Here is a 26,765-nt window from a genome sequence, read left to right on the forward strand (position 1 = left end):
TGCATTAGGACTCGGAAATGTGCAATCCTTCTTTCTCCTGATGACCACATTGACCTTCCTCATTCTCAGTGGAGAGCAGTTCTGAATAGGACATCTGTCTCTATTGCCAGAATGTTGTAACTGTTAGAAACTAGGATCTGGGGGGCAAATCAAAAGTCGTTTGTGTTCAGGCAAAGTAAATGGCCCACCGTTTGAAGACTTGAGCTGTTTTCATCAACCACTGGGTTTTCTTTGAAGTCCGTGGCTTCCTTTACATTTAAAATCCTTTCCCATTTCTTCCATCATGGACAGCTGCCAGATTTTTGTTAAAACAGTAAGCTGTGTGTGTCTCTCTCTAAGGACAATCTTTAGGGAGACAGGTTTCCTCCTGAAGAAGGCTGTGACAAGAAAGCTGCTGGTGTGTAAATGGGCGGATCATGGCAGATGTTTTTAATTGCTCAAATATGCTTTTGTGGAAAAGGAGGCCTCTGAAGCTTCCAGCAGCCTCCGTTGTGGCAAGACATATAAGACCGTGCATCCTTTCGAGACAGGAAATATCAAAGGCACCTCTGGTTACAGGCAACAGCTTAGACAGGCAGCAAGTGAGGGGGATGACTTCCAAGGAGGGAGGTTTGCATTTATTACTTTTTGGAGACAGATATATGTTACTTCAAGACAACAGACAGAAGAATGCTTTCTTAAAAGTCCTGCCCATTTGTTTTGGACGCTTTTCTCTTAGTCATCTGCTCGCTGAATTCCTGGCTTAGCAAAGGACAGTGTTTGTTATTAATCGATCTAAGGATGAGTGGAGAAGAATGTGAAAACACTCTAAGCTGCTTTAAGGAAATGAAGATTTTAATGATATTTAGGAAACCTGAGATTTACCATTCTGGAACTTGTTTTACCTAACACTTAAAGATACCGATGACCTTAGAAATAGGCTAATTTTAACTGGCTTTTGTGAACTTGTCTTCCTCTCCCTGAGGTGAAAGCTGAGAGTAGCTCTCTCTTCTTTCTCCCTTTTTTCCTGTCACGTTGAGATGGGATTGGCGCATGGCACCGTGTTCGTCTGTGTATGGCATCATGACCTGACCGACACATATTGTGACATGATTACCACAAGTTTAGCTAACATCCATCACCTCATTTAGTTATTTGAGAAAAAAATGTTATTTTTCCTCGAGAACTTTTTCATTCTTCTCTTTTTAGTAATCATTCTGTCTACAGTGGACAACCCTCACACTTGTAACTTCCTCTGGTTGCAAGACGTTTCTAAGAAGAGATTGGGGGGGAGGGGGGAAGGCAGCTACAAAGTGTCTTGTTCCTACTCTCCCTCCCCTTTCTCTGTGGAGGCCAGGTTACCTCAAAGAAGGGATATTTAGAGATGTTCATACATGTGTAAACAATATTTTCATCCCATCCTATCACAAACCATTCAGAGTTTTAGAATGCCTTTGGAAGCTATTGCTTTTTTATAAATAACAAAAAGAACAACCGTTTCCTAGAGAGCATTTATTGCTATAAACAGCCTCTCAAGTTGTCTGTTATCAAATATGCCGATGGTGATAAATTTTTTAGAAACTTTCAGTTAGACATTTATAATTGCCACGGTTCTCTTTCTTCACCCACTGCTTGCTTAGAAAGTTTGTAGTTATGCAGATTGTTCAGTTTTTGTTTTCTCCTAATGCTTTACTTCCACCAAGTGAGAGAGATATTTTTAAACCCTGTTGGCGGTTGAAACCTAATATGAAATGTTGACCCAACAGGATACTGGCCTTCTTGAGGCTTTCCTGCTAGGATTACACGTCAGTGATTTTGGAATGCCATTCACTGTTACAGGCGTCCCTCACGCCCTAAAACGGGCACCTGAGTATTAGGACAATGAGATTCATTGTCTGTGATCAAAAAAGGTCAGCAGTTGTTTTCTTAATTGGTAAAATGCTGCATTGAAGTTGGCCATTAAAGGGCTAAATGTTAAAGCTTGGAAGGTCCGCATACCTCTGCGAATCAACCGGAGATACTGTGGCATTTCAATTGTTTAATCTCTGTGAGGAGCAGTGAAGTAGGGTAAAGAATAAAGAATATGAATAAAGAATATGACATGATGGCTATCTTCCTAAAGTTATTTTTAAGATCATTAAATAAATGAACTTAGCACGGCATACCAAATGTTAATGATCTCTTTGGTTAGTATGAATATTCTTTGTACCGATTTATGAGTAATTTTCAATAATTTACTTATGGAGGCTGCTCTTTTCACTGTGCAATTGTGAAATTGTTTGATGATTGACTTACTAATGAAAAGAAATAATTTCTTTTTCAAAGAGAGATAGAAATTAAGTAAATAGTGTGCCAATCCCCCAACACCCCTTGACCTACAGAGAGACTGATCTCTATCAGGTGGTATCTAGGGTGACTAATCGGAAATTCCTGAAAGAAGAGGCTATTTTCAATTCACTCTACTCTCTTCATAAAACAATAGGCAGTCCCATTTTGGCTAAATGTGTATGATCTAAAACATTTCTTTATTTCCTGGGCATTTGTTGTAACTCTGTTACACCTATAGGGTGTAAGTATGCCCTCTCTTACTTAATTTCTTTCCTGACTTTCACTTTCCTTTTCAAGGGAACACAGGTTTTTCTGTGAAGTGGTTTTATAAATGATAACCAGTGTGCTATTTTGTGTCATAAAAGCCCATCGGCCCAGGGAGTGTCTTAAACATTAGACGTGAAGAAAGTAGTGTAGGATAAAGACAGTAAGTAGTGTGCGAGCACAAGTGAAACATGACTTTATATTAAGTGTGTCGTTTTTAGTCATCTGGGGAGTCACTAAAGTAACCAGGTCTTGTATTGTCATGGTTTTTCACTTCATGGAACATTTCGGTGAAACGGGCCAAGTGTATCGTGTCCTCACTTTTCCACCATGTGTTGGAAAAGAAACAAATCAGCCTGAATACTCATCTGCAGATAAGCCTAGTAGTGGGACGCAGTAGTGAGGCTGGAGATTGAAGAGACCGTTGTAGGAGATGTGCTCACTTGGAGATGGGAGAGAATATGGGGCTTGGCGTGAGGGTAGCAGCCTGTTCAAGAGATCCCTGAGGAAGATGTCAAAGTCTTGTCTAGCTCTAGTTCTAGTTCTTGGCCATGCCAAACTTCCTCTGTAACCTTAGAGCAGTCACTGTAATTTCTATGGACCACAACCTCCTCATCTGTAAAATCTCTTAGTTATTTCAGCTTTAAAAGGATATGAATTGGTAAATTTAAGTTGGTTTGTATGAGGTAACTTAAGAACCTTACTGCTGGGGATCTGTGAGAAAATGCACAATTCCAACTGAACTATCACAAGGATGCTTTTAGAATTCCAAGAGGCACAGAGACTGTGAAACACTAGACTTACTACTGGTTTATAAATTGGGAAATTCTGGAGTGGAAATGTGAATAGCCCTTTTCTGTGTTGATTAATTGCAGACCCCAGAGGGTATAAACGAAGAACAAAGGATTCAGGAGTTGGCAGCAATGGAAGAGACCCGGATAGCAATTCTCAATAACCTCGAGGAACTTGAACAAAAAATCAAAGATATAAATGACCAGATGGATGAATCTTCCAGAGAGGTATAAACCAGGGTTTGACTTTTTACCCTTCTCTTTTTTCCTCTCTTTCCTTCAGCTTAAAAACATTACTGCCTATTAGGGCATAGGCTTTGGAAGCAGAATACATAGAAATCAACATGAGTTAACATTTTTTTTTCAGTGAGTCCTGTATAGGGTAAAAATACCTTTTTTAAAATATTTCTTTTTTCCTTGTCTTTTTTTTAAGTCAGATGAAACAAACATATGAAGCCATTTTTAACGAACTCTGGGTATAACCAATTTTGTCTTAACTAGTGTATGTTTTCTGACTTTCTACATGCAGATCTCAGCTGAGGTCCCACATATTTAGGCCTCCAAGTTCAAATCCAACAAACATTTTCTGAATATGCTCACTATGCGTTGGACATCATGTTGGTACACAGGGGGATTTGCGTATGAATCAGTCCTTGACCTCGCTTCTGGGCTTTGTAGACCAGAGAGGAAACAGACACATGGTCTGTTACTGTATCTCCATGGAGCAAGAAGGAACAAATGATTCTGCCTAGCATGTTTATACTCACAGATGATGCAGATAGCTATAAGTAGAAGGGGACTGCTCACCTGTCATCTTATACACAGCCCTTGGATGCCCCTCCTGCTGACATTGCTAAGAATCCATTGCTTGCATGCTGACTGGGTGTAATTTTCACCTCCCATGCTCTGTGGACAAAGAAAGACACGGCTGCTCCCAAGATGGTTCGTGCTTGAGCCTGAATCTGAGCAAATCGGCAAAATATTATTAAGAAGTAAGCAGAAGAGGGGTTATAGTAGAAAAATTAAATGATAGGTAGATTTCTTAGTGAATATATTGTGGGCTCACCAGCTTCCTTACGTAGGAATTCCGAATCTCAACTGGACTCTCAGAACTGTTCTCTAAGGCACCAAAGTCCGGCTGATAACGTAGTACTTTTTGAAATTTGTAGCTGTTAAAAATGCATCTCTAACGTGGGCAGTTGAGAATCTCTCTGAAAGTGAAACACCTCTGAGCTTTGTTTTGTGTCCCCAGTTGGATATGGAATGTGCTCTTTTGGACGGAGAACAGAAATCTGAAACAACTGAACTTATGAAAGAGAAGGAGATTTTGGATCATCTAAACCGGAAAATAGCCGAACTGGAAAAGAACATTGTCGGTGAAAAGACCAAGGTAAAAGAAAAGTATATTTGAATGCAATCTTTATGAGTAACATGGTGGTTCTATTTGTTTGGATTTAAATGCCATATGAATTCCCTTGGTTTTGGATTTGTGTGTCATGCTCCTACAGACAGTAGTACCAGAGGAAAGTCTTAAGATGAGGTAAGTTCTTCCCAAAGAACCGTCAGGGACTGAGCAGCAGGTGCTAAGGGAGTAGAGCCCATGAAACTTTCGAGCTGATAGGAAAGCTTCTCCTACTTGAGATGAGTGACTTAATTGCTTTTTTCCAACAGCCTTGCTGCTCTTCTGATTGTGCTGTGTTTTTTTGAAAAATGGTTTTAGTATACTAAACTTCTTAATTACTGGTGTCCTATAGGGGATGACTTAAGCATATTTGAATACGGTCATCTTTTTTTTTTTTTTTTGTCATTTTTCTGGTTGTTATTTTCTCTGGGAAATAGTTTACTTACTCTCCTACCACATTTGGAGTCAGTGATGGCTAAACTAAGCCTAAAATTAAAAAATGAAATTCCGATTTAGGAAAGAGAAAGCAAACGAACTTTAACACGTTTTTTTCTTTTTTCCTTGCTCACCATCTTCTTTACTAAGCCGAGAAAAAGACAAAAAATTCCGTTTGAGCAAGTTCTAGTAGGCAAGGATTTCTATGTGGAAGGATTTCTGCTGAATGCGGCTTCCTTTTTTAGGCTCTTCTTTGTTTGAGACCTATAAATAAGGGCATTTGATCTTGGTGCCAGAGAATGAGCTCAAAGTGATATTGTCAGAAATTGATGTCAGACTAAAAGCTGCACATCAATTTCTTGGTTGCCTGCTTGTCAAGATTAACTACACAGCTTTTTCACATTAAGTTTTATGTATGTTCCTTCAAGCTCCAGGCTTTGAAACAGTAAAGAATCCATTTGGGTAGGTGGTATGTATGTCTTTAAAAGCTCAAAACCAAGTCAAAGGATTAATTGTCTAGATCTGCACTTAAGGAGGATGATGCTTTTCAAAGATTCTGCCCTGATACAGCAAGGAACAGTGGGAAGCAGTAGATGTGTTTGTTTGGGGTGCGTATTAGTATTTTACTATTTATGTCATACTGGAAAACTCATGGGACATAGGATAGGGTATCCTGTTATCTATGAGCCTCTCTGCCTTCCCCATCCATGTAGCATGTGGTTATTTATCTTTGTGCAGCCCACATATGGCACGACCCACAAATTCTATTTGTCTCCATCATTAGCATGAGACAGAAAAGTGAAGCAAGTAGGGTCAATGCTTAACCCCACTTCCCAGGGAAAGTTGTGTCATATTCTGTGGCCCTCAGGGCATAGTAGACCTCCAGGAACACGGGCAGAAACAAGAAAGGAGGCCACCTCCATCCTTCCTATTATTGTGTTGGTAAGCCTGACAGACGCTCTGCATAGGAGAGGGGACAGTGGAGGCTTTAAGTGTGGGATTGGCCCTTGTAAGCTGTTGGGAGATTCATTAGTCTTAGAAAGTTGGATTATTGTCTGTCATCACACAATGTGAAAAATGGCAGAAACTGGCTTTGGGATTCCAGAGAAGGATGAGGGAAGTGGAAACAGACCGGGTGAGATGATGTTATACATACTTTTGACAACCAAAGTCAAATAGAGACTCAGCACCACTTGGCAGCATTATTGTGTTTTTCAAAGAAACTTAAACCATTTTATGACATGGCTATTTCATTCTTTTACTCTACTCAAACCTCTGGTCCATTTTCCTCCCGCTGAGATGACCTCACCACCTACTTCCCTGAGAAACCAGATGTATCCCATCCCTTCAAGCTAAGGAGGGTTCCCTCTTCCCCTCAAAGATAAGTGCCTTAAAGGTCAGTTATTGTACCCTATCACTCCATTGTGAGCCCTCTTCCTCACTTCCTGATTTACCATTCCCCCAGATGCAGTTGGCTGAGGCCCCCACTATTCCATCAGGTTTGTGCCTGTTAAGACTCCTGAAGCCCTAGGTGCCGCCCACCTCACTGCATGCTTTTTAGTCCTCTTGTGATCAGACTTCCTGAGCAGCATTCAAGACAGGGGACAAACCTGTGTCCTTGCCCTGGCCCCTCCCCGCCCCACCCCTTGGCCTCTGGGTGCCCCCTCATCTGGTATTCCTTGTCTTTCTCTTATTCATTGTCTCTGACTTTTCCAACTGAGTTCCCTTTGCTTGTCCCTCTGCCTCTATACAACCAGTTGTTAGAGTGTTTGTCTCTGAGCTGAACCCTCTTCTCTTGTAGCCTCACATTCTTTTATAGCCACGGCTTCCCATCACCTGTATATGCTGGTGACTGTCGAGTGTATGTCTTTAGCCTACAACCCTTTTCTGAACTTCTGACTCCTATCCAGTAGCCTACCCGACATCTACACTCAGAAATTTCACGGCTATTGCCAAGTGAACACTCATAATGAACTCTTGATCCTTCCCCTTGTCTTCCAAATCCCTCCCCGGCCACCCACCCACCCCTGCCTCCCCTCCCTCCCCACCCCCCGCCCTGGCCTCCACCAGTCCTCTTCTTCCTCCAGTTTTCCCAGTCTGGACGATGGCATATAGAGCCACCTCTAGGTCCAAATAGAAACCTGGAGGTAGATCTTGACACTTCTTTTTCTCCATCACCCTCACATTATAGTGATTCCAGAAAGAGTTCCCAGTTACTTCAACCTCTCAGCATCTCCACTAACAGCCTTCTCTTCTAAACCATCAGAATCTCTTCTTTAGTTAACATTCCATTTGCTTTCCTTTAGTTCCTTCTCTTCACAGCAGTGAGAGTGATCTTTAAAAATACAGAAATTGGGTCATGGTGCACCTGGGTGGCTCAGTCAGTTAAGTAAGCATCTGACTCTTGATTTCAGCTCAGGTCACGATCCATGGTGAGCGTGGAGCCTGCCTGGGATTCTTTCACTCCCTCTCTGCCCCTCTCTCATTCGCTCTAGATAGATAAATAAATAAGTAAATAAGTAAATAAGTAAATAAATAAATAAATAAATAAATATTAGATCATATCATTCTGATTTGTGTTCCAGCATATTTTATATAAATCTTAATTCCTGAGCTGGCATATGCCTTTCTGTCATTTTCCCCTCCTTCATATGATGTGCACGGTGGCCTTCTTTCTATTTGTTTAGACAGCCATCCTCCCCCACTTCCTGCCAGATCTGTTTCCTTGCAGATCTGTTTCCCATGCCTGGAATTCCCTGCCCCATATTCCATATCTTGTCGGTTCTGTCCTTCAGGGCTTAGGTTCATTGTTAGCTTTTCAGAAAAGCCCTTTCAGGCTGTTCCAGTCCGGAGTGTGTTCTCCCTGTTGTTCTTTTAGTCCTTTTACAAATCACATTTCATGATTCACATTTGCTTTGGGCTTGTGAGGTATTGATCTCCCTCTCTAGCCTGTGAAATAGAGCAAGGCCCCGCTAGCCACTGTTTACCCAGCTTACGGGAGATGTTAGAATACCACCCAGCATGCATTGGGAATAGTGTCCCTGCGTCTCCTGCTAACAGTGAGTCCAGGCTGGGCCTTAACAGAAACACAGAGCCAAACACCTGCTCCAGAGCTACGTGCTGCCAAGTTCAGGCCATCTGGGATGGTCTGCTTATGTGCACATGCCAGTGGATTTCTAGTCAGGCTGCCAGTGGAGCCCGAGTGTAAGACAGAAGGAGGAAGTGGCCTTTGCCCTTTTGGATCTCGTTTCCTTTTCTATACACCTGTTGCTGCTGTCAGACATAAACTGTGGAATGAGAAAACCAAAACCTGAAAAGATATCCCTGCCAGGCAAGCTCTGCTTCAGATGTTGATGGTACATCCTGTGAGCCTGGTCCTAGTGTTTTGGAGACAAGGCCTGGGGCCATAGGAAGAAGGCTTAATAACACCTCAGATTTCAAACACTGGTGTGAAATTATCGACATCGTTTCCTTGGCGATCGAGGCCAGTCTTTACTATTGTCTCTTACCGGCTTTGGGGACTGTGATTCTGTTTTACCTATTTGGTATAAATGAATGTACAGGTATCACTCGCTGCGAAAGTTCACGTTATGCCACTTCACGTTTGTGCAAGACCTCCATTAGTACCTGTTTTCACTAACTCAAAGGAACCGCAAGAGGATTTGCGCTTTTATGAAAAAAGGCAGGAGGTGAAAACAGCCTTCAGGTGTGTACCGCACTCAGCGTTTACCCCGCAGGAAGCAGCAGTCAGAGTGGCGCCCCCAGGCGCCCTCCCCGGGAACTACAGCAGCCTCTTAGCATCAAGCCCCCACCGCCTGACCATTTATGTCGTGCGTCAGTTAAATGGGCAAGATGTGTCCTAAGGTATCAGAAAAACCTAACAGAGGTTATTGGGGGGGGGGGGGGGGTGTCTGGGAATGCTTAAAACTTTCCCCCTATAAATTAGTGGTAATTGCTTCTTTGCTTTACGCCCTTTACGCTTTATGAAAGGTTTCATAGGAGCGTTCCACTTTCAGGTACAGGGAGAAACCTGTACGTTAGAGATGACTACTATTCATTATATGTTACCATATAAAATATAAACTGTAGACATATTTATATATACAATATAAAACAGAGACCATGTGTTCAATTATATATTTACTGAACATTTTTGCAGAGGCTCCCTGAGCTCACTTTCCCTCTGCCCTCATGGGTTCCACTGTCAAGACCATCAAGACGTCCATTTCCATGCGGCTCTATACCACCTGCCTGTCATGTCCTCAGACAGTAGCTACATCACACATAGAGTCTCTAGGAACACGGATAAACCCTGCACAAATACAAGTATCGGACTAGAACATAAGTCCAGAGAGGATATTTATTTGAAGAAGTGGTAAGCAAAGAGGCCATAGTGTTTTTCTGGGGCGAGTAAAAGGAGAGACAATTACTAATCTCTGCCCTAGTGAACCGATTCAGTTTAATGAGCTTGGTGGCAGAGCAGAGAAGCCAGCAGAACCATGAAGCTCAGTTCTGGCAAAGGCCTGGTTGTGGACAGGCTTCCCTTCTTTCCACTCTCCCCGCCCCCCCCCCCCACAACTTTCCCCCTCTAAGCAAAGCCCAAAGGAAGGGACTGCTGAGCAGGTGTGGACATACGCATTTCTTTATGTAGGTTTCCTTCTGGTTTTGCCTATTTCTGACTACATTAAGAACCCAAAACTAAAAATAGTTTTCCAATTTCCTCTACTTTATTATAGAGGAATTGCAATTTCCTCTAAGATTATTCTCTTTGTCTCCTTTGGCATACAAAACTCCGTAGTTGTACTGAGGTTCAGTAAAATGGTCAAGGAGGGGCTGTGCGTCCGTAGTCTTGTTGAAGAATCTTTCCATTACCCGGATGCTCATCATAAAGCTCAACCATTCTTTATTTTAGGATCTGTCCCCACACAGATAGATTATGGTGTTTTGTTGCTTTCCTGGCCTGTACATTTTCATAACAAAACAGGCTTAAAAGTGTGAGTTGAAGCTTAAATCACTCTATGCCATACACCATGTTCCACAATGAAATCTTAAGTTATTTGACTCATTTTTCTACAATAAGCGTATATCATTGTATCTTAAATGGTTAAATTTTATTCCCCATTATTATCTTGCCAAAGTACCTGTTACTTCCTCTCCATCCTTCCTTCAGAGCCAGGGGAAGACAGAGAGCCTGGCCCCAAATTCCTCAGCAAAGTGTTAATGCCTCTTGAGTACAGAGTGTTTGCCAAGTCACAGTCATGTTCAGAAGGGACCCAGCCCTTCCCGTGCCTCTTTCTTACATTTCAAAGTCAGCTCCTTGGCTAGAGGAAGTGGAAGTATATCGTGGGATTTGGGGATTAAATCAACAGGATTCCAGATTAGGGTTATTTTTTCTGGCAGTTGTTTGATTATATAAATCCCTAGTGTTCTAATTCTCCAGTTTTTTTGATTCTAAACATCCATCAATTGTGTAATTAAAATGTCAAAACCAGAGGGGGAAAAAAAATCTTAAGAAAGGAATATAAGGATGTGTCTCTTTAGAAGCAGGCAGACAATGAGTTCTCAGCTCCCAACGTTTGTTGACATAGGTCCATAATCTTTTCTCTGCAATTCTAAAATCTGAAAAGTTTTGTGGAGGGAAAAAAAAGTCATTTTGTGAGATCGGCACCAAAAGGTAGTTGGTTGCAAAACCTGACTTTAACTGATATTCACACTTGCGTGAATATTTGTTAGTAGCTGCAGAAATTGAACCATGTTTGATTGCAGGTACTGTCCCCGGATCTTACTGGAAATGCCTTTTAATGCCTGTTCCCAGATCTTATTGGAAATGACTTTATATGAACTGTGTTACCTCTGTAAAATTCAGAATATTCATAAATCTGGAACACATCTGGCCTTAAGAATTTCAGATAAGTGATTTTAGACCTAAAACAATTGCCTAATCTATGAACCTGTGAGAATGCCTACCTACCAAGCCACAGGGTTTAAGAACTAGAAGGAAAGGTGTTCTCAGGGTATATGGAAAGGACTTTGGATTGACTGCCCTTAGAAATGATGGCTTGGGTACTATGAATTTTAACACATCACTGTAACAACTCCAAATCTGACCCAGTGTTGCATGAAGCACACTCAAATACTTTAGTATGTGCTGAGTTCTGTGCTAAACAGTTTGGAAATTAGAAAGGTGGGCCTTAAGTCTTAATAAAATCTTTATTAAGCTAATAGGTTGCCAGATTTAACAGCAATTATATATATTATATATATAATATATAATATATAATATATATATCGCCTATATATATGTGTGTGTGTATATATATCCTATATATATGTATGTGTATATGTATATGTATATCATAAATACATGCCATCTTATAGATATTTATATATAAACATAAACATAAATATAAATATAAACGTATAGGATGCTCAGGTACATTTGAATTTCAGATAAACAGAAAATAATTTTTTGGTGTAATTATGCCCTAGGCAATATTTGAGACATACTTACATTAAAAGATCATTTGTTTTTTATCTGAAATTCAGACTTAACTGAGTGTCCTCTATTTTATCTGGCAGCCCTACAAGCTAATAAAGTAAGCATCTTTTTAGAGTAATCTTGAACCATCTGCTTACCAAGTATTACTTACATGTGGTAATATTATTTTTTCTTTGGTATCCAAGAATTTTCTGTGTAATATTGAGATTCAAATAGAGCTAGCAAGTTAAATTTCAGTTCCTTCAAGAATACAACTTAAAAGAGAGAAAACTTGTGTTACTGTCTTCTAACCACATGTCCAACAAAATAAGTGGTCCTATGATGAGCTTTGGATTATTCAGTTCATTAAGAATTATTGGTAATTCATGTGTACAAGTTCCAACTATCTAGGGTGAACCCATACACATTCCTGATTGTTTGTATGACTAGAAGAGGGCCACTTTGCCTCTGAACTTGAAATGCATCATCCCTCTCTGAATGCACCGTGGTTATTGGAATCTCACAGTTCTTTTGGTTTACTTGAGACATTTAATCTGAATGTAAAAAATCACACAATTGCGGTGTTACTTTTAAGAGGGGCCTTTTACACTATAAAGTAAAGGTGCTAAAGTCAAATGTTTTAAGAACAGTCGTTGGTGCCTTGTGTATTAATGCCCCATGTCTTCATTAGAAAAATCAAATTGTTGGGCCACCTGGGTGGCTCAGTCGGTTAAGCATCTAACTTTGCCTCAAGTCATGATCTCATGGTTCCTGCGTTCAAGCCCCACATTGGGCTCTCTACTGTCAGCACATAGCCTGCTTTGGATCCTCTATCCTCCTCTCTCTGTCCCCTCTCTCAAAAATAAATAAACATTTAAAAAAAGAAGAAGAAAGAAAAAGCAGATTGTCAATTGCCTGTGCCTCTCACATCATCTTAGTTGGCTCATTCAGTGGTTTCCAGCCTGGCTGTGTATCAGAAAACATGGAGGGATTTTTAAAATGTTCATTCCCAGGTTGCCTGGGTGGCTAGGTCGGTTAAGCCTCCTACTCTTGACCTTGGCTCAGATCATGATCTCATGGTTCGTGAGTTTGAGCCCTGCATCAGGCTCTGCTCTGACAGTGTGGAACCTACTTGGGATTCTCCCTCTCTCTGCCCCTCACCCAGTTATGCACCCTCTCTAAATACATGCATACATGCGTACATAAATGAAATAAACTTTAAAAAAAAATGCCCATTCCCTAGCCTTCTGCTCCTGGATGTCTGACTGAGTGGAGACCTGGAAAATAGTATATTGAAAAACCCACCCAGGTTTTTCTAATGTAAAGTTAGGGCTAAGAACCATAAAGCCAACTGGGCTATATTTTGTGAGGACAGTGATCAGGCTCCCTCTTTTCTCTACTTACAGTCCCCTTAAATATTTACTGAGTGAGTGAATAAACAATTCACTATGAAAACAAATGTAAGTCTGATTTTATATACTGACTTCTGCTTTAATTTGCTGTGAATAATTTACCTTTTAGGCACATCCATCTTAAATATTAAAAAAAGAAAAGGCAGAATCTGGCAATGAATGTGTGACCCAGTTGCATTTTGCCAGTACAGGAAAACAAGTCAACTCAAGAGCAGTGCTAAGATAAGAACCATGTCTCCAGTGAAGTCACATTCTGGTTTTGGTCGTGTAAATGCGCCCTCGTACATCTGGTTTTCCTGGAGTGTTCCAGTTCCTTGTAATCTTATTTTTTCAACAAAGTTATATCTGTTAAATTTACTTAAGATTTATTAAATGGACTCATTAAAATTTAATAAATTCATTAAAAGTTTAAATTTTATTTAATTTAAAATTTGTTACAATTCACTCAAATACATTTATTTCCTGAAAATAAATTCGTGACTCCAAAAAAAATGTTATGCTTTCTGCCAATTTGGTGTTTGCTGTGCCTATAGTAATTAGAATAGGTGAGTTTGCCAGTTTAAATCTGGGGAAAGGAAATAACACCAGTTTTCATACCTTACATGTCAAAAGCAAGAATCTCTGAACCCTGGAATGCCATCAATTTGCCCATATATTTGTCTTCACTGTAAAAGGTGAGATTTTCAGTTCTGATTAACTGGTTGCCTAGAGCCAATTTTCCCTTGGAAACTTCCTGGACAATAAATAGAAGATAGGAATATTAATTTCTTTCTGGCTGGCATGGGAGTGATATCACCTCTGTGGTCCTCTCTGATTTATGGCCAGGCCCCAACTGCCACTAGACCTTTCATCCTTCCTTTGCCCTAGCTTTGGCCCCACTAAGCTTTCGCTCTGAGACCCAAGTAGCGGTCACAGCATTATTGGTAAACCAGAGGAGCTGCGGAAGGTTCTGATGGTGCCCGCTTGCATAATTCTTCTAACTGCCCCTTTGTATGGGATTGCGAAGCATTTTCAGCACCTCAGAAGGAAGGCAGTATGCACACAGAAGGTACTTTTTATTAGTTATCTGTGCTTATTAGTAGTAATAAAAAATTGAAAAAAAATAATTTTAAAACTTGAGAGCATGATAAGAATACTTTGGGGGGGCCTGGGTGGCTCAGTCGGTTAAGCATCTGACTTCGGCTGAGGTCATGATTTCACGGTTTGTGAGTTCGAGCTCCGCATTGGGGCTCTGTGCTGACAGCCCAGAGCCTGAAGCCTGCTTCAGATTCTGTGTCTCCCCCTCTCTCTCCCCCTCCCCACTCACACTCTACTTCTTGCTAAAAAATAAATAAACATTAAAAAAATTTTAGGGGCGCCTGGGTGGCTCAGTCGGTTGAGCATCCGACTTCGGCTCAGGTCATGATCTCACAGTTCGTGAGTTCAAGCCCCGCGTCAGGCTCTGTGCTGATAGCTCGGAGCCTGGAGCCTGCTTCTGATTCTGTGTCTCCTTCTCTCTCTGCCTCTAACCCACTCGCATTCTGTCTCTCTGTCAAAAATAAATAAACATCAAAAAAAAAAATTTTTTTTAAAGAAGAATACTTTGGTTATTTCTTTGGATTTGAGACCTATGTTTCAGGCCAGTGCCTTTCTATGTAATCAAATATTGTATCAATGTTTTCTAGCAAATGTAACTTTAAATTTACACTTTTGCACATATTGGACTGGATAGTTTTCTTTTTTCTTTTTTTCTTTTTTTTTTTTTTTTAGCTTTCTTCTTGGATCTAGAATTGCTGCAAAACCCAATGATACAGTATCTAGAAATAGAACTTTTTTTGGATAAAATTCTTTTTTTTAATGTTTATGTATTTTTGAGAGAGACAGAGACAGACTGAGCGGATTAGGGGCAGAGAGAGAGGGAGACACAGAATCTGAAGCAGGCTCCAGGCTCCGAGCCATCAGCACAGAGCCCGATGCCGGGCTCGAACTCAGGAGCTGTGAGATCATGACCTGAGCTGAAGTCGGAGGCTCAATCAACTGAGCCACTCAGGCGCCCATTGGATAAAATTCTTTTGCTGTGTAAATAGGGCAATCTTTGATCCATACACAGAAGAAATAATACATTTTCTTATACAAAAGTCAACAGGTGTTTTGTATTGCTGGTTGTATTAAAGGGGAAAAAAAATGATTCATTCTGAAACTAAGGAAAGAATCTAAGTGGCCCTAGTGTTTTGAACTTTACTGTGAATGAACACATGATAATCCTTCATTCTGTGAACCATGCCATTCTCTCTCCAACTTCTGCACTGTCCATGTGCACGGTGGACACAGTTGCCATTAAAGACTGAAGAACTTTCTGGAAGTTCTGGAAGTTCTGGAAGTTCTGGAAGAACTCTGAAAGTTGCAGAGGCATTTTTAGATTGATATAGGAAATAGAATTCTCAGTTTTATGACTTCTGGATTTAATCATTTTGAGAGAAAAAAGAATGTACTTCTAAATCTAAATATACATTTCTTTTTTTGTTTATTTTATTTTATTTTTTTATTTTGAGAGAGAGATAGAAAGCAGGCAAGGGAAGGGCAGAGAGAGGGAGACAGAATCCCAAGCAGGCTCCACACTGTCCACACAGAGCCCGATGAGGGGCTTGAACTCGCAAACCGTGACATCGTGTCCTGAGCCAAAGTCAAGAGTCAGACGCTTAACCTAAGCCCGAGCCACCCAGGCACCCCTGAATATACATTTCTAAAATGCCCTTGACATTTTCAAGTTTTCTGCCAAAAATGGAGACCTAAGTGAACTGGTATGGGTTTTTGTGTCGTACAGTTTTAGATTTAAACCATAACCTCTTTTGTAAAGAATTTAAATATATGTTTACCCAGGAAATCGTGGCCATTTGGATGAAGACATTATAGTAAGTATTATTTTATAGGACTACTGCAGGAGCTTCATCTTTTAAACAAATCCTTCTCTGATAATGCTTAGAAGGCAGTGTCACCGCCACCAGTGCGCATAGAATGAACTAAGGAGAGTCAGGTGGTGGTCACTGCGTGTACTGAGGGTCAAGCCACGGTAGTGCTTCATGAAGTAGGCTGTGTAGGCTGAGAGAGTTACACCAGGTAAAATTTAGCTTTCAAGGCTACAGAGCCTCATGAAGAGAACAGGAGTTGGGAAGACAAGCACTACACAGGTCGAAGTATTGTTTCTCGACTCAATAGGTGACACGTCAAGCTGGGTAGTCACTGAATTACAGGATTTGTCTGATAGACCTGCATCCAGAGTCACTTTGGAGTGTGTGACTGGGAAGGACTGAGTGTTGTCTCCTCCTTTCTCTTCTGTTTTCTGATTCCCGGTGTTCTCCTTTCCTTTTCCCCATAATCCATGTTTCAAGTATTTCTTATGTCAGTCAGTGTAGAGAAGTCTTCATCTCCACAGTAAACGTCACACGTTGTTGGTGTATCTGAACTGCACAATACGCCTTCCCTTGCTGTTTTGTCAGGCTTGATTTCTCCCTTGCTCTCTCAGCCTTTGAATTCAGTGCTCCTCTTAGAATCAGATTTTCTAATTGCTTAAGCTTTGAAGTTTGCTAAACAGCTAGACCTATTTCAGATGACCGGGGAGACAGCTAGTGCATCTGGCAGACTTCTGACCTGAGAACAAAGTTACAATAATTTCCAAAGCTTGCTTAACAAATGTCTTGAGTAAATTGGAGCACGACAGTACTTGAGGTAAATGCCTGGTTTCCTTTGTCTGGTTCGCTGCCAAGGGACTCTTTGCAAGGCTGTCTTATAAATTTGGTTGGCATTTCTTTTGTTCTTGGTTGACCGTTGACCAACATCGCCGTTGCTTCCTTCGCTCTGTAACATGGTGGAAGGAAGGAGGAATGGAAGGAAAGGCGGGGGTCATTGCCTACACTCAGAAAAGTGGGCCATGTTTTGAGAATGCAGAAATGGGACCCCCTTGTCTTTACTTCCACTTATACCCCCTTATCTTAGTCACTAGCAAGGTACGTTTCAATATTCATAGGGTATCTCATTTGTGTGTATGTGTGTTTGTGTTACCCTTGGGAAATATTCACTAACGCCTGCCTCGGGTATGAAGGTAATTTCTGTTCTTCTATTTTCTGATTTCTGAACTTCAGGAGAAGGTAAAGCTTGATGCTGAAAGGGAAAAACTAGAGAGGCTTCAGGAGCTTTACTCCGAGCAGAAGACCCAGCTGGACAATTGTCCTGAGTCCATGAGGGAACAATTACAACAACAACTGAAGAGGGTCAGTAGCAAACAGGAATGTGTCAGGTTTTTTTGTTTTTGTTTTTTGGTGTCTTTTCGATTAAGTTCTACTTACCTATGACTTCTACTTCACGTAGCGTAAATTTGCATAAGTTCTAGTCATTAGATACTTTTTAAATAGAAATATGCATGCTGACGATATATATATATTATTTCATGCTAATCAGTTAAACAACTCCTTGTCAGAATCCTTCACTAATTTATAATGCAGAAACAGTCCTGGAGTCATTCTCCAGAACAAAAGAGAGCTATTCCTGACATATAACTGACACCAAGATTGTAGCATTTCAATCGACTGACATCTTTCCCTGCACTCTCTGCTACATCATGAGTACTGTTTGCCCTTGGATGATTTTATACTTTGGTCCAAAAATTATCCTATTTTCTGACTTGCTTCCCATCATCACTCGTTGTTGTTTTTTTCTTTCTGCTTCTTAGTGACATTGAATTCATTAGCACAACCACAGCAAACGCCAAGGCCCAACCTGCAGGTCAATGCCTTCAACGTCTTCTCAGGCGAGCTTCATAATTTTTTAAAGCTCAGTGCCGCACGGGCTTTGTAGTTGGACTTTATTCTCGGATCATTAAAGTTGGCAGTGCTCACCGTGACCACGCTGGTTATCCGCTGCAATGAGGCTCCTGGGGTAGATAGTTTCACAAACACCAGCAAGACCACTTGATATTTCAGAGTCTCTCATCAACTGAGTTATTTGCTATAAACAGCGACCCAAATAAACTCTGACCTTGGCGGAGCAGTCATGAACGGTCTGAGGTCTCGAAAGGAGTCACGTAATAGTAGTTTGTGTGAAGTGACTAACAATTTATGATTCCATGTGACTAGAAAAGAAGGCACGTTTCATTCTTGGGAGTAGGCAAGTTGAAACATCCGCTAAGAGAGCCACCCTTGAAAATGTTTAAGATTGCTTTTAATACAAAAATGTTTGATACCTTAGACTATCACCAGCTTATGAAAAATTACATCTGAAAGTTGAATGTATCACAGAGACTGAAAGCATCTTAATAAATAGTACCAAAGGCAGACAGGTTTACCTGAAGCATAATGATTTTAATATTTTAACAAATAGTAAATTTCTTACTAATATTGGATGAAAAAAGTCCCAGCAGTGTTTCTTCCTCGTTACTCATGTTATTGTATACAGCTGAATTTGCTGGAAGAAGATAAAACTTCCTGTCCCTCAATGTCATAATTCTCTGGAAATCTTGTGATAAAAACAATTGGGGAAAATAATTGTATTTGTAAAATCATTTTCATTTGCAATTTGTTTGCGTTTATGCCAGTTCACCATAGAGACTGAGAGACGGACTTTTATATTTGTTTCCTGTTTTTTAACTCTCCTTATTACTGAAGATTTTACACCGTGGCCGTAAGACTTTATTTAGAGTCGGCAGCAACTTCTATATGTTGTTCTTCTCTGCCTCTGGTTACCTAGTTATTGCTTTGCCTTCTTTATCAACATGGCTGCACATAACAGTTGGAGGATTTTATTAAGAACCTGGACTCAGACTGATACAAATAATGATGGCTTCATCTAGCCTCTACAGGATAACTTATAAACTTATGTCTGTTCTAAGGATGTTGACTGCAAAGGAGGACAGGGTATTCCACTCTTTCAAGGCAGAGACCCCTTCTTCTTCCTCTCCAAGCGGAGTGTAAAATTCGTATTGCAAACCCCTGTCCTTGGGAGAGATAACTGGCTTGTAGTAGTAACAGCTTCTGTTCACCTGTATTAAGAAGTCTACCGATTCTATTTTACAGGGATGACAACCAGAGTAACTTTTCACCAATCCCATGACCTAATCAGTAAAAAGTTCACGTAGTTCATGAGAAGTCCGTTCATGCTAAGAACTTCCTGTGTTACCACAGCTCATTTCCCTTCAGACTTCAAACACATCAGAATACCACCTCATTACAAAGCTTTCCTGAGGCATTTAAACTAGATCCAATAAAGGTGGTTTTATTACAACGAATTTCATTAGGTGGCGAGTCATACAAAATAAAAAAATAAACAAAAAAGAAGAACATCATTTTTTTAAACCATGTGTTGTCCCAAATACTTAAGCTGAAATTCCGGAATGATTTTTTGCATACAAAACTATGGATTTATGACTGGGCTTCTCCATCTTCTTTTTTTTTTTTTTAAGTTTTTTCATTTTTGAGAGTGTGAAGAGAGAGAGAGAGAGAGACAGAGCATGAGTTGGGGAGGGAGAGAGAGAGAGGGAAGGAGACACAGAATATGAAGCAGGCTCCAGGCTGTGAGTTGTCAGCACAGAGTCCGATGTGGGGCTTGAACCCATGAAGCGTGAGATCATGACCTGAGCCGAATTCAAACACTTAACCCACTGAGCCACCCAGGCACCCCAGACTTCTTATATCTAATTCCCTGCCTTAGAATCAGAATGCGGTTCCCGTCTGAGTAGTTGTATACATACAACTAGACATGGGCTCACCAGTTGAATTGTTCCCTGGGATGCAAGCATTTTGGAAAAGAAAGCAGAAGTTAAAGGTGTCTTTTGTTTGCCAGGATAAGTTCTACTATTAAACGAAGGAGACACCTGGCTAGGACAGTTTTCAGATGCTTTTGATGATTTACTCAACTGAATGGTTGATTTCAGTCTCTTGATTTAAAAAAAAAATATATATATATATATATATATATATATATATATATATATATATGTATGTATATATATTCAGTGATATCTATAATTAGGAGACCATTTTTCTCACTGGCTTTACAATCAGTTTCTCCTTTAACCTTAGACAAGTCATTCAACCTCTATGGGCCTCAGTGTCCTCATATTATGAAATGAGGAGGTTGCTTTAATGATTTCCATTGTCTTCCAAATTCCAAAGATGTGCATTTGTTAAAGTGTTTGACTATTGGGCATAAGATGGAAAAGTGTTAACAAATCCTGAGCCCCACTTAAATTTGTTTTCAAAGTTGGCCTTGAGCTGTCATGAGATTGTTACTGTACCACATACCATATCTATTCTCTTCTTCTGTCCCTCTGCTAAGCAAAGAAAACATTAAGGTCTGCACATAAACTTCTGCCATATAAATTCTCAAAACAATTATTACCAAGAAGGAATGGCATTGAATTTTCTTGGGTGCAGCTGTTTTATTTCCTTTCACTCCTGGCCTTTGAGGTTGCCAGCCAGTAGAGATTTGTAATGTTCCTTTTAGAGAGTGAAGTTGAGTTACAATTTTCATTCAAGTAGTCATGGCCTTGACTTTGAGCTTCCTGTATATATTACTCTGCGCTCAATGAAGCTACTCCTGCCCCCAAATTCCATCCCCTGAATTCTTATTCTTATCCAAAATCTTTGCAAGCTTTTTCCCCCCACCAAGTTGTGTTTCTCTTACAGTGTAAGTTTACATACACACATTCTAATTGTTTAGATAACTTGATCAGATGATTATACCAGCAGATTCTGAGTGCTCAGCCTAGCTTTAATTTTCAACCTTCCTACCCAGTGTGCTGTTATTGTCATGCAACAGTTTAAATATTTACTACAAATTAGTGGCTCTGTGACCTTCATGGGGTTAAGATAACAAATGCTGCATTTTAACCAGATGTGGAGTAAGTGACTGACTGGTGTAGTGTGTATATTGTGAGACATATGCCCACTTCGAATAAAGATTATTTATATACTAAAAAAAAAAAAAGGTTTATGAAATTATTTATCTCAATAATCTTTAGCCACAAACCAAACTTAATGGAAAGACCTTAAAAACTTGGGCATGCATGACCACATGGGTAAATATATTCACTGATGTATTGCTTCAAGACTACAGGTATTTTGTTTCAAGACATGATACTTGAGTTCTCTCTTAATTACCTCTATAGTGACTAGATTTGGTCCAAACTCATTAATTCCTTTAGAAGTTATAAGCATAACATGTTTGATAAACTTGAAATGTCAACCAATAACTTCAAACCAAGACCACTTTCTGTTTGGCCAATTAAAATATAAAAAAGTGCTAAGAAACGCTGAATATATTTTTCAAACTGTTTTTCCTGCTCTTAAGTTTTAAGAATCCACTGTGTTGACATAATAATCTTGTTGCTATAGTGTTGCTTGTAATTGCATGGTAGCTAATAGTCCTTCTATGAATCATCTCCAGAATAAAATTCATTCCAGAAGGCAGAAACGTATTATTCCATTTGATTAAAAGGCTCAATTTATCACTTACATAAAAAAAAGGGGGTGGTATGTTTAAAAACTGATATAAATCTCATTTATCATATTTATTTATCCAACTCTTTGTGATGTTTTGGTTGAAAAAAAAAATGCCCTGGCTGTTTTACCTATGTAGAGTTGTAAACCATATAGCCTAGCTGCTGTTTCTTTTGGCCATATATTACTTACAAATTATATATTTTTAAAAAAATATTCTATACATATGCCGCATTTATGGTTTTGTCAAAGGCTCCAAAATTAAGTTTTTTTCATGTAAATTGAAGAATAATTTATACAACATGAGCCAGACTCTGCACAGATACAGATTCACGTCTGTCTTCAGACATTTCATAGGTTAGAAAATACCTGTCCTAGACCATCTGATTTTTGTGATTTCTGATCTTTCTTAAATGTCTTCAAATTGTTCCCAAATAGTAGTGCTTAACCATTTGAGTGACTCTTTGTGCCTAATGAATGCTGTGGTTCCACTCTTTCCAGTAAAAATCTTTGTAAGCAATTTTATGGGATTCGCAGAAGCCCAGTGTAAAAGTACCAACCTCAAACTGTTTTCAATGACTTCTCTTTTAAATAAAATTATTTGAGCATACATGCCTATATATATGAAGATAGGTCATATAATATTATAAATATGTATACTGCATACATGCTCAAAAATATATATTTATTCAAAATAGTGTACATAGACTCTACCTAAATATACATTAGAGAACAGTTATTGAGAAATTGTAAAAGACAAGAAAAACTAAAAATAAATATGAAGAAGGTCTAATATTTTCTTCTTATACCCCAGGGGATTGTGTCGTGTGCCACTTGGGGCACACATACCCCTCTTAGAGACCTCTAATCTGTATGTGTGCCAGAGTTTGAATCTTTTTTTATAGTCAATAACTTTGGGATCTTGAATTTGATCTCTATGCCAAATTCTCATTTCATTTGAAAATTTGTGGAAAATAGGAGTTTTCTCAAGAGATCATGTCACACCTTGGTCAGCAGATAATGTTTAGTAATTTACTGAGTCTTTTTATACTTTAGGATCTATTTTAAAACCGCTTAGTTGATTTAAAGCAAGAATTCCAATATCCAGGGGCCCCTGGGTGGCGCAGTCAGTTAAGCATTCGACTCTTGACTTCGGCTAAGGTCATGATCTCATGGTTCATGAGAGCTAGCCAGTGTTGGGCTCTGTGCTGACAGAGCAGATTCTCTCTCTCTCTCTCTCTCTCTCTGTCCCTCATCTGCTCATGCTCTCTCTCTTTCAAAATAAATAAATAAACTTAAAAAAAAGGAATTCCAACATCCACAGAACAGTCTAAAACTGAGTCAAATAAATGCTCCTCTCCCACCCCACCCCCAGTTCCTTTCAATACCACACTAATGGCCTTGGCTCTGGGATTTAACTCCAAAAGAGAGGATTATCATGTTCCCACCCTGGTCAGTTTAGTAATTGAAAAGATATTTTGGACTGTTTGCTTTTAATAATTTTTTCTTCATGTTAACAAGGCTGCAGCCATACTGGTATGTCTTGTTTTCATTTTGTTTTCTCCTCAGGATGCTGACCTGTTGGATGTAGAGAGCAAACACTTTGAAGACTTGGAGTTCCAGCAGCTTGAACATGAGAGCCGCCTGGATGAGGAAAAGGAGAACCTGACCCAACAGCTCCTGCGCGAAGTAGCTGAATATCAACGGAACATTGTTACCAGAAAGGTACTTCAGCCAGGCGTCATTCAGTGTAAAAAATCCAATTTGCCTCTCTCTCTCTGTCTACCAGTCTTTATATCTGAACATCCCTGTGTGTGAAACCACATGTGACGCTGGAAAGAGTATGGAGCCTGCCATCGATATACCATGGGGTGCTCCAAACTAGATAAACTGACATGTGGTCTAGTTATCATTACTTAATGCTACAGATGCATTTAGAAATAATATCTGGTTGTTTCACATGCATGGAAACCAAGGGAGAGAAAATCAGAAATCTAAATATTTGTCTTAAGTTACTTGCTTTTGCAATCATAGTAACTGGATTTAGAATAACTCTGTGAACAAAGCCTATTTTGGAATTGTCTGTTGCCATTGCTCATAGTTGTCAAGCTAACTGGTAGCTTACAACCATTAGAAATAACCCCGTGGGATGCCATCGACATTGCTGGCCCACCCAGTGGCCACACCCAGATGTCCAGCCCAGGATTCACCTCTTTTTCCAAAATTTAGACTCACATCCCAGGGCTCGGTACTAAACCAATAAAATTGAGGGAAAGGAAGATGAAGAAGGTGACATCTTAAGCTCTCAGTTTAAATAAGAAATTCCATTGTTATTTTTTCCATAAGGCGTCTCCCAAGATGATGTCAAAAATTCATTTATAATCTAAAACAAGATTTCCTGTTGACTTCTGGATTCTTCAAATAGATTTTTAAGTCACTTGGACTATATTGACCTCAGGTAAAGAAAAGCCTTGAGCTTGGGAGGTCAGAGAAACCACCTCACAGTCTCTGGGTAATGATAATCACTGGCTGCCACCAACGAAAATGTGGCCGCTGCTGATCCAGTTGTAAACACTTTCCTCCCTTTTCCAGAACATACTGGCAAACTTTTGAATTGTCTAACATGCATCTACATATGATCATGTTTTTCCCTGCAGGAAAAGATTTCTGCCTTGAAAAAGCAAGCCAATCACATTGTTCAGCAGGCTCAGAGAGAACAAGATCATTTTGTAAAAGAAAAGAATAATTTAATAATGATGTTGCAAAGAGTAAGTATTTCCTTTTCGCCTCTGGTTGCAAGAAAACTCAGGTGCCAACTTGGGGAAAGTTGCTTCCTTCAGAGCAAGTACCTTTTACTTGTGAATAGTGAATTATAATTTAAAGAAGCTTTTTAATATATATTTGTATTTTACCCTCCACATTAATAAGCTGATATCTGTGAGTAATTAACTATAATTCAGAAAATAGGCAAGGACATTTTCCTCATGCTTTTTCCAGTGTGAAAATTCAAATTATGGAAAATATGTACATTTTCTGATTGTCCTCTTTTAAATCGTATTTTTCATCGAATAGGCAGAACATATTCTGCTTTTTTCTCTTTTTTTCTTTTTTTTTTTTTTTTTTTTTTTTTGCTGCTATCAAATATTTGGCTCCGCTGCTGTGGTATTTTTAACTCCAGTTATTTGCATGTGGCAAATTGCCACATTGAGCTTAGTCAGGCTTAATTAACTAGGGAGACATCCTACATGGGTGACAAGATCATCCTCTCCAAAGGGACTGTGTGTTCCCATCTGCCCAGCACCTAAAATGGCTGCATTAAAGGGATTCCTTTGCCCAACCTGCAGCCTGATCTTCTGACATAGTCCCTGGCCTAATGTTAGGTCTAAGATGCTGAGAGGTAAAGTTAATGGGGCTAGTCTCAGGACTGAGCCTTGTATCCAGGCCACTACCTAGGATGTGATTCTGAAAACATGAGATGGACCCAGAATGGGGTACAGGAGAAAGAATGATGGATTAAAGGATGAGGCTATACCGTGGTCCCACCTAGAAGAAATGTAGCTGCACTATTTTCATCTTGGCTACTCAGCTATTTTTAGGTTGAAAAGAGAGAGAAAAGTGGTCCTTCACATAGAATTATGAGTTCACTCAAGGTGCCTATGTAGCCCACACAGATCCCTGATAGCTCCCCTCCTCCTGCTTCTTCAGCACCTGGAAATCTCTGAATGGATGTATATTTTCCATCCCTGTCTCCTGTTCTGGGGATGAACTCTGGTTCCACTAACCTCCCCATCACCCTTTGCATGTGATAGTCAAAGGCACAGCTTAAATTAGATAGTATAACATGTAGTATTTAAGTGGTTTCTGAACCTTTAGGAAAAATGGGGGGGAAAGTCTCATAAGAGATAGATTTTTTAAATGGGTAATCACAATCATAGAGATGCCACTTTCTCATTAAAATATATAAAGTATAATTCTATTCTAAAAATTGTGGTCTAAAGGTTATGGCTTATGTTTTCCCAAATTGATCTATAGATATATCTCAATCTTTATAAAAAAGCTTTTAATGTTTATTTATTTTGATGGAGAGAAAAAGCATGAGTCAGGGAGGGGCAGAGAGAGAGGGAGACACAGAATCCAAAGCAGGCTCCAGACTCTGAGCTGTCAGCACAGAGCCCGATGCAGAGCTTGAACCTATGAACCATGAGATCATGACCTGAGCTGAAGTCAGATGCTCAACCAACTGAGTCACCCAGGTGTCCCCAGATATATCTCAATCTCGATCAAAATCCCAACAGACTCTTTTATAGAAATTGACACAAGTTGATGCTAAAATTTACAATTGATCTGCATTATTTATGAAGTTTATATTTGTGAATTTGCCGGCTCACTAAGATCTATTTGTAGTCCCCAAATCAATACTTGTCTTATGGTTCATTGATGGACATGTGCAGAACGGTGGCAATTTGTAATCACTCAGCATACACCATCCCAACTGAGGTTGAACAAAGCAACACTCTGCCTTTGTGCTCCAAGTGTCATAGAGTAAAAAGATGTGTCCTTTTTGTGGGCTATTTCGTGCTATGTTTTCACATTCTTTGTGCTTTTCATTGATGATTTTGCTGTTTAAATTACCTCCCGAGCATAGTGCTAATGTACTGTCTACTGTTCCTAAGGGCAGGAAGTTTGTGATGTGCCTTATGGAAAAAATGCATGTGTTAAAAGAGCTTTATTCAAGCATGAATTATAGTGCTGTTAGATGTGAGTTCAGTGTTTAGTAATCAGCAATATATCTTAAATAAGATGCCTTTGAACATGAACACCCAGAAAGCAAAATTATGTATTGATCAGTTGATGAAATGATTTCGACCAGAAGCCCACAGTAACCCAACTCTGTCTTTTCGATAGGAACAACAGTTCAGTATTTACTAATGCAGTGTTCACGGCGATGTTATAGAACATAAGAATTACAAGTAATAAGAATCAACTCTGTATGAAAATGCCAAGGGCATAGAATAACCAGAATAACTTTGAACAAGAACCAAGTTGGAGGATTTATACTGTTTGATTTCAAGGTTGCCTCTAAAGCTATATAGTATTTAAAAATGATGTGGTGCTGACACACAGCCAGACATGCAGATCAATGGAACCAAACAGAAAGCCCAGAAATAGACCCACACATATACTGTCTATTGATTTTTGACAGAGGGT

At 39.6% G+C, this 26,765-nt stretch overlaps 1 protein-coding gene across 4 annotated transcripts in view; it reads left to right on the plus strand.

Annotated features, from left to right (window-relative positions):
- The window catches only part of PHLDB2 (pleckstrin homology like domain family B member 2), a 234,926-nt gene that overhangs the window by 170,458 nt on the left and 37,703 nt on the right, over positions 1–26,765 (plus strand). For 3 of the 4 annotated variants that reach the window (XM_049628159.1, XM_049628161.1, XM_049628160.1), the window contains 5 exons: positions 3,447–3,590; positions 4,615–4,752; positions 17,208–17,336; positions 23,127–23,282; positions 24,215–24,325. In XM_049628159.1, the coding sequence (XP_049484116.1) occupies positions 3,447–3,590; positions 4,615–4,752; positions 17,208–17,336; positions 23,127–23,282; positions 24,215–24,325 (678 nt within the window). The remainder of the gene's footprint in view (positions 1–3,446; positions 3,591–4,614; positions 4,753–17,207; positions 17,337–23,126; positions 23,283–24,214; positions 24,326–26,765) is intronic. The other variant, XM_049628162.1, reaches the window with a different exon arrangement.

This window comes from Panthera uncia, chromosome C2, assembly GCF_023721935.1.
Source record: "Panthera uncia isolate 11264 chromosome C2, Puncia_PCG_1.0, whole genome shotgun sequence".
Lineage (NCBI taxonomy): Eukaryota > Metazoa > Chordata > Mammalia > Carnivora > Felidae > Panthera > Panthera uncia.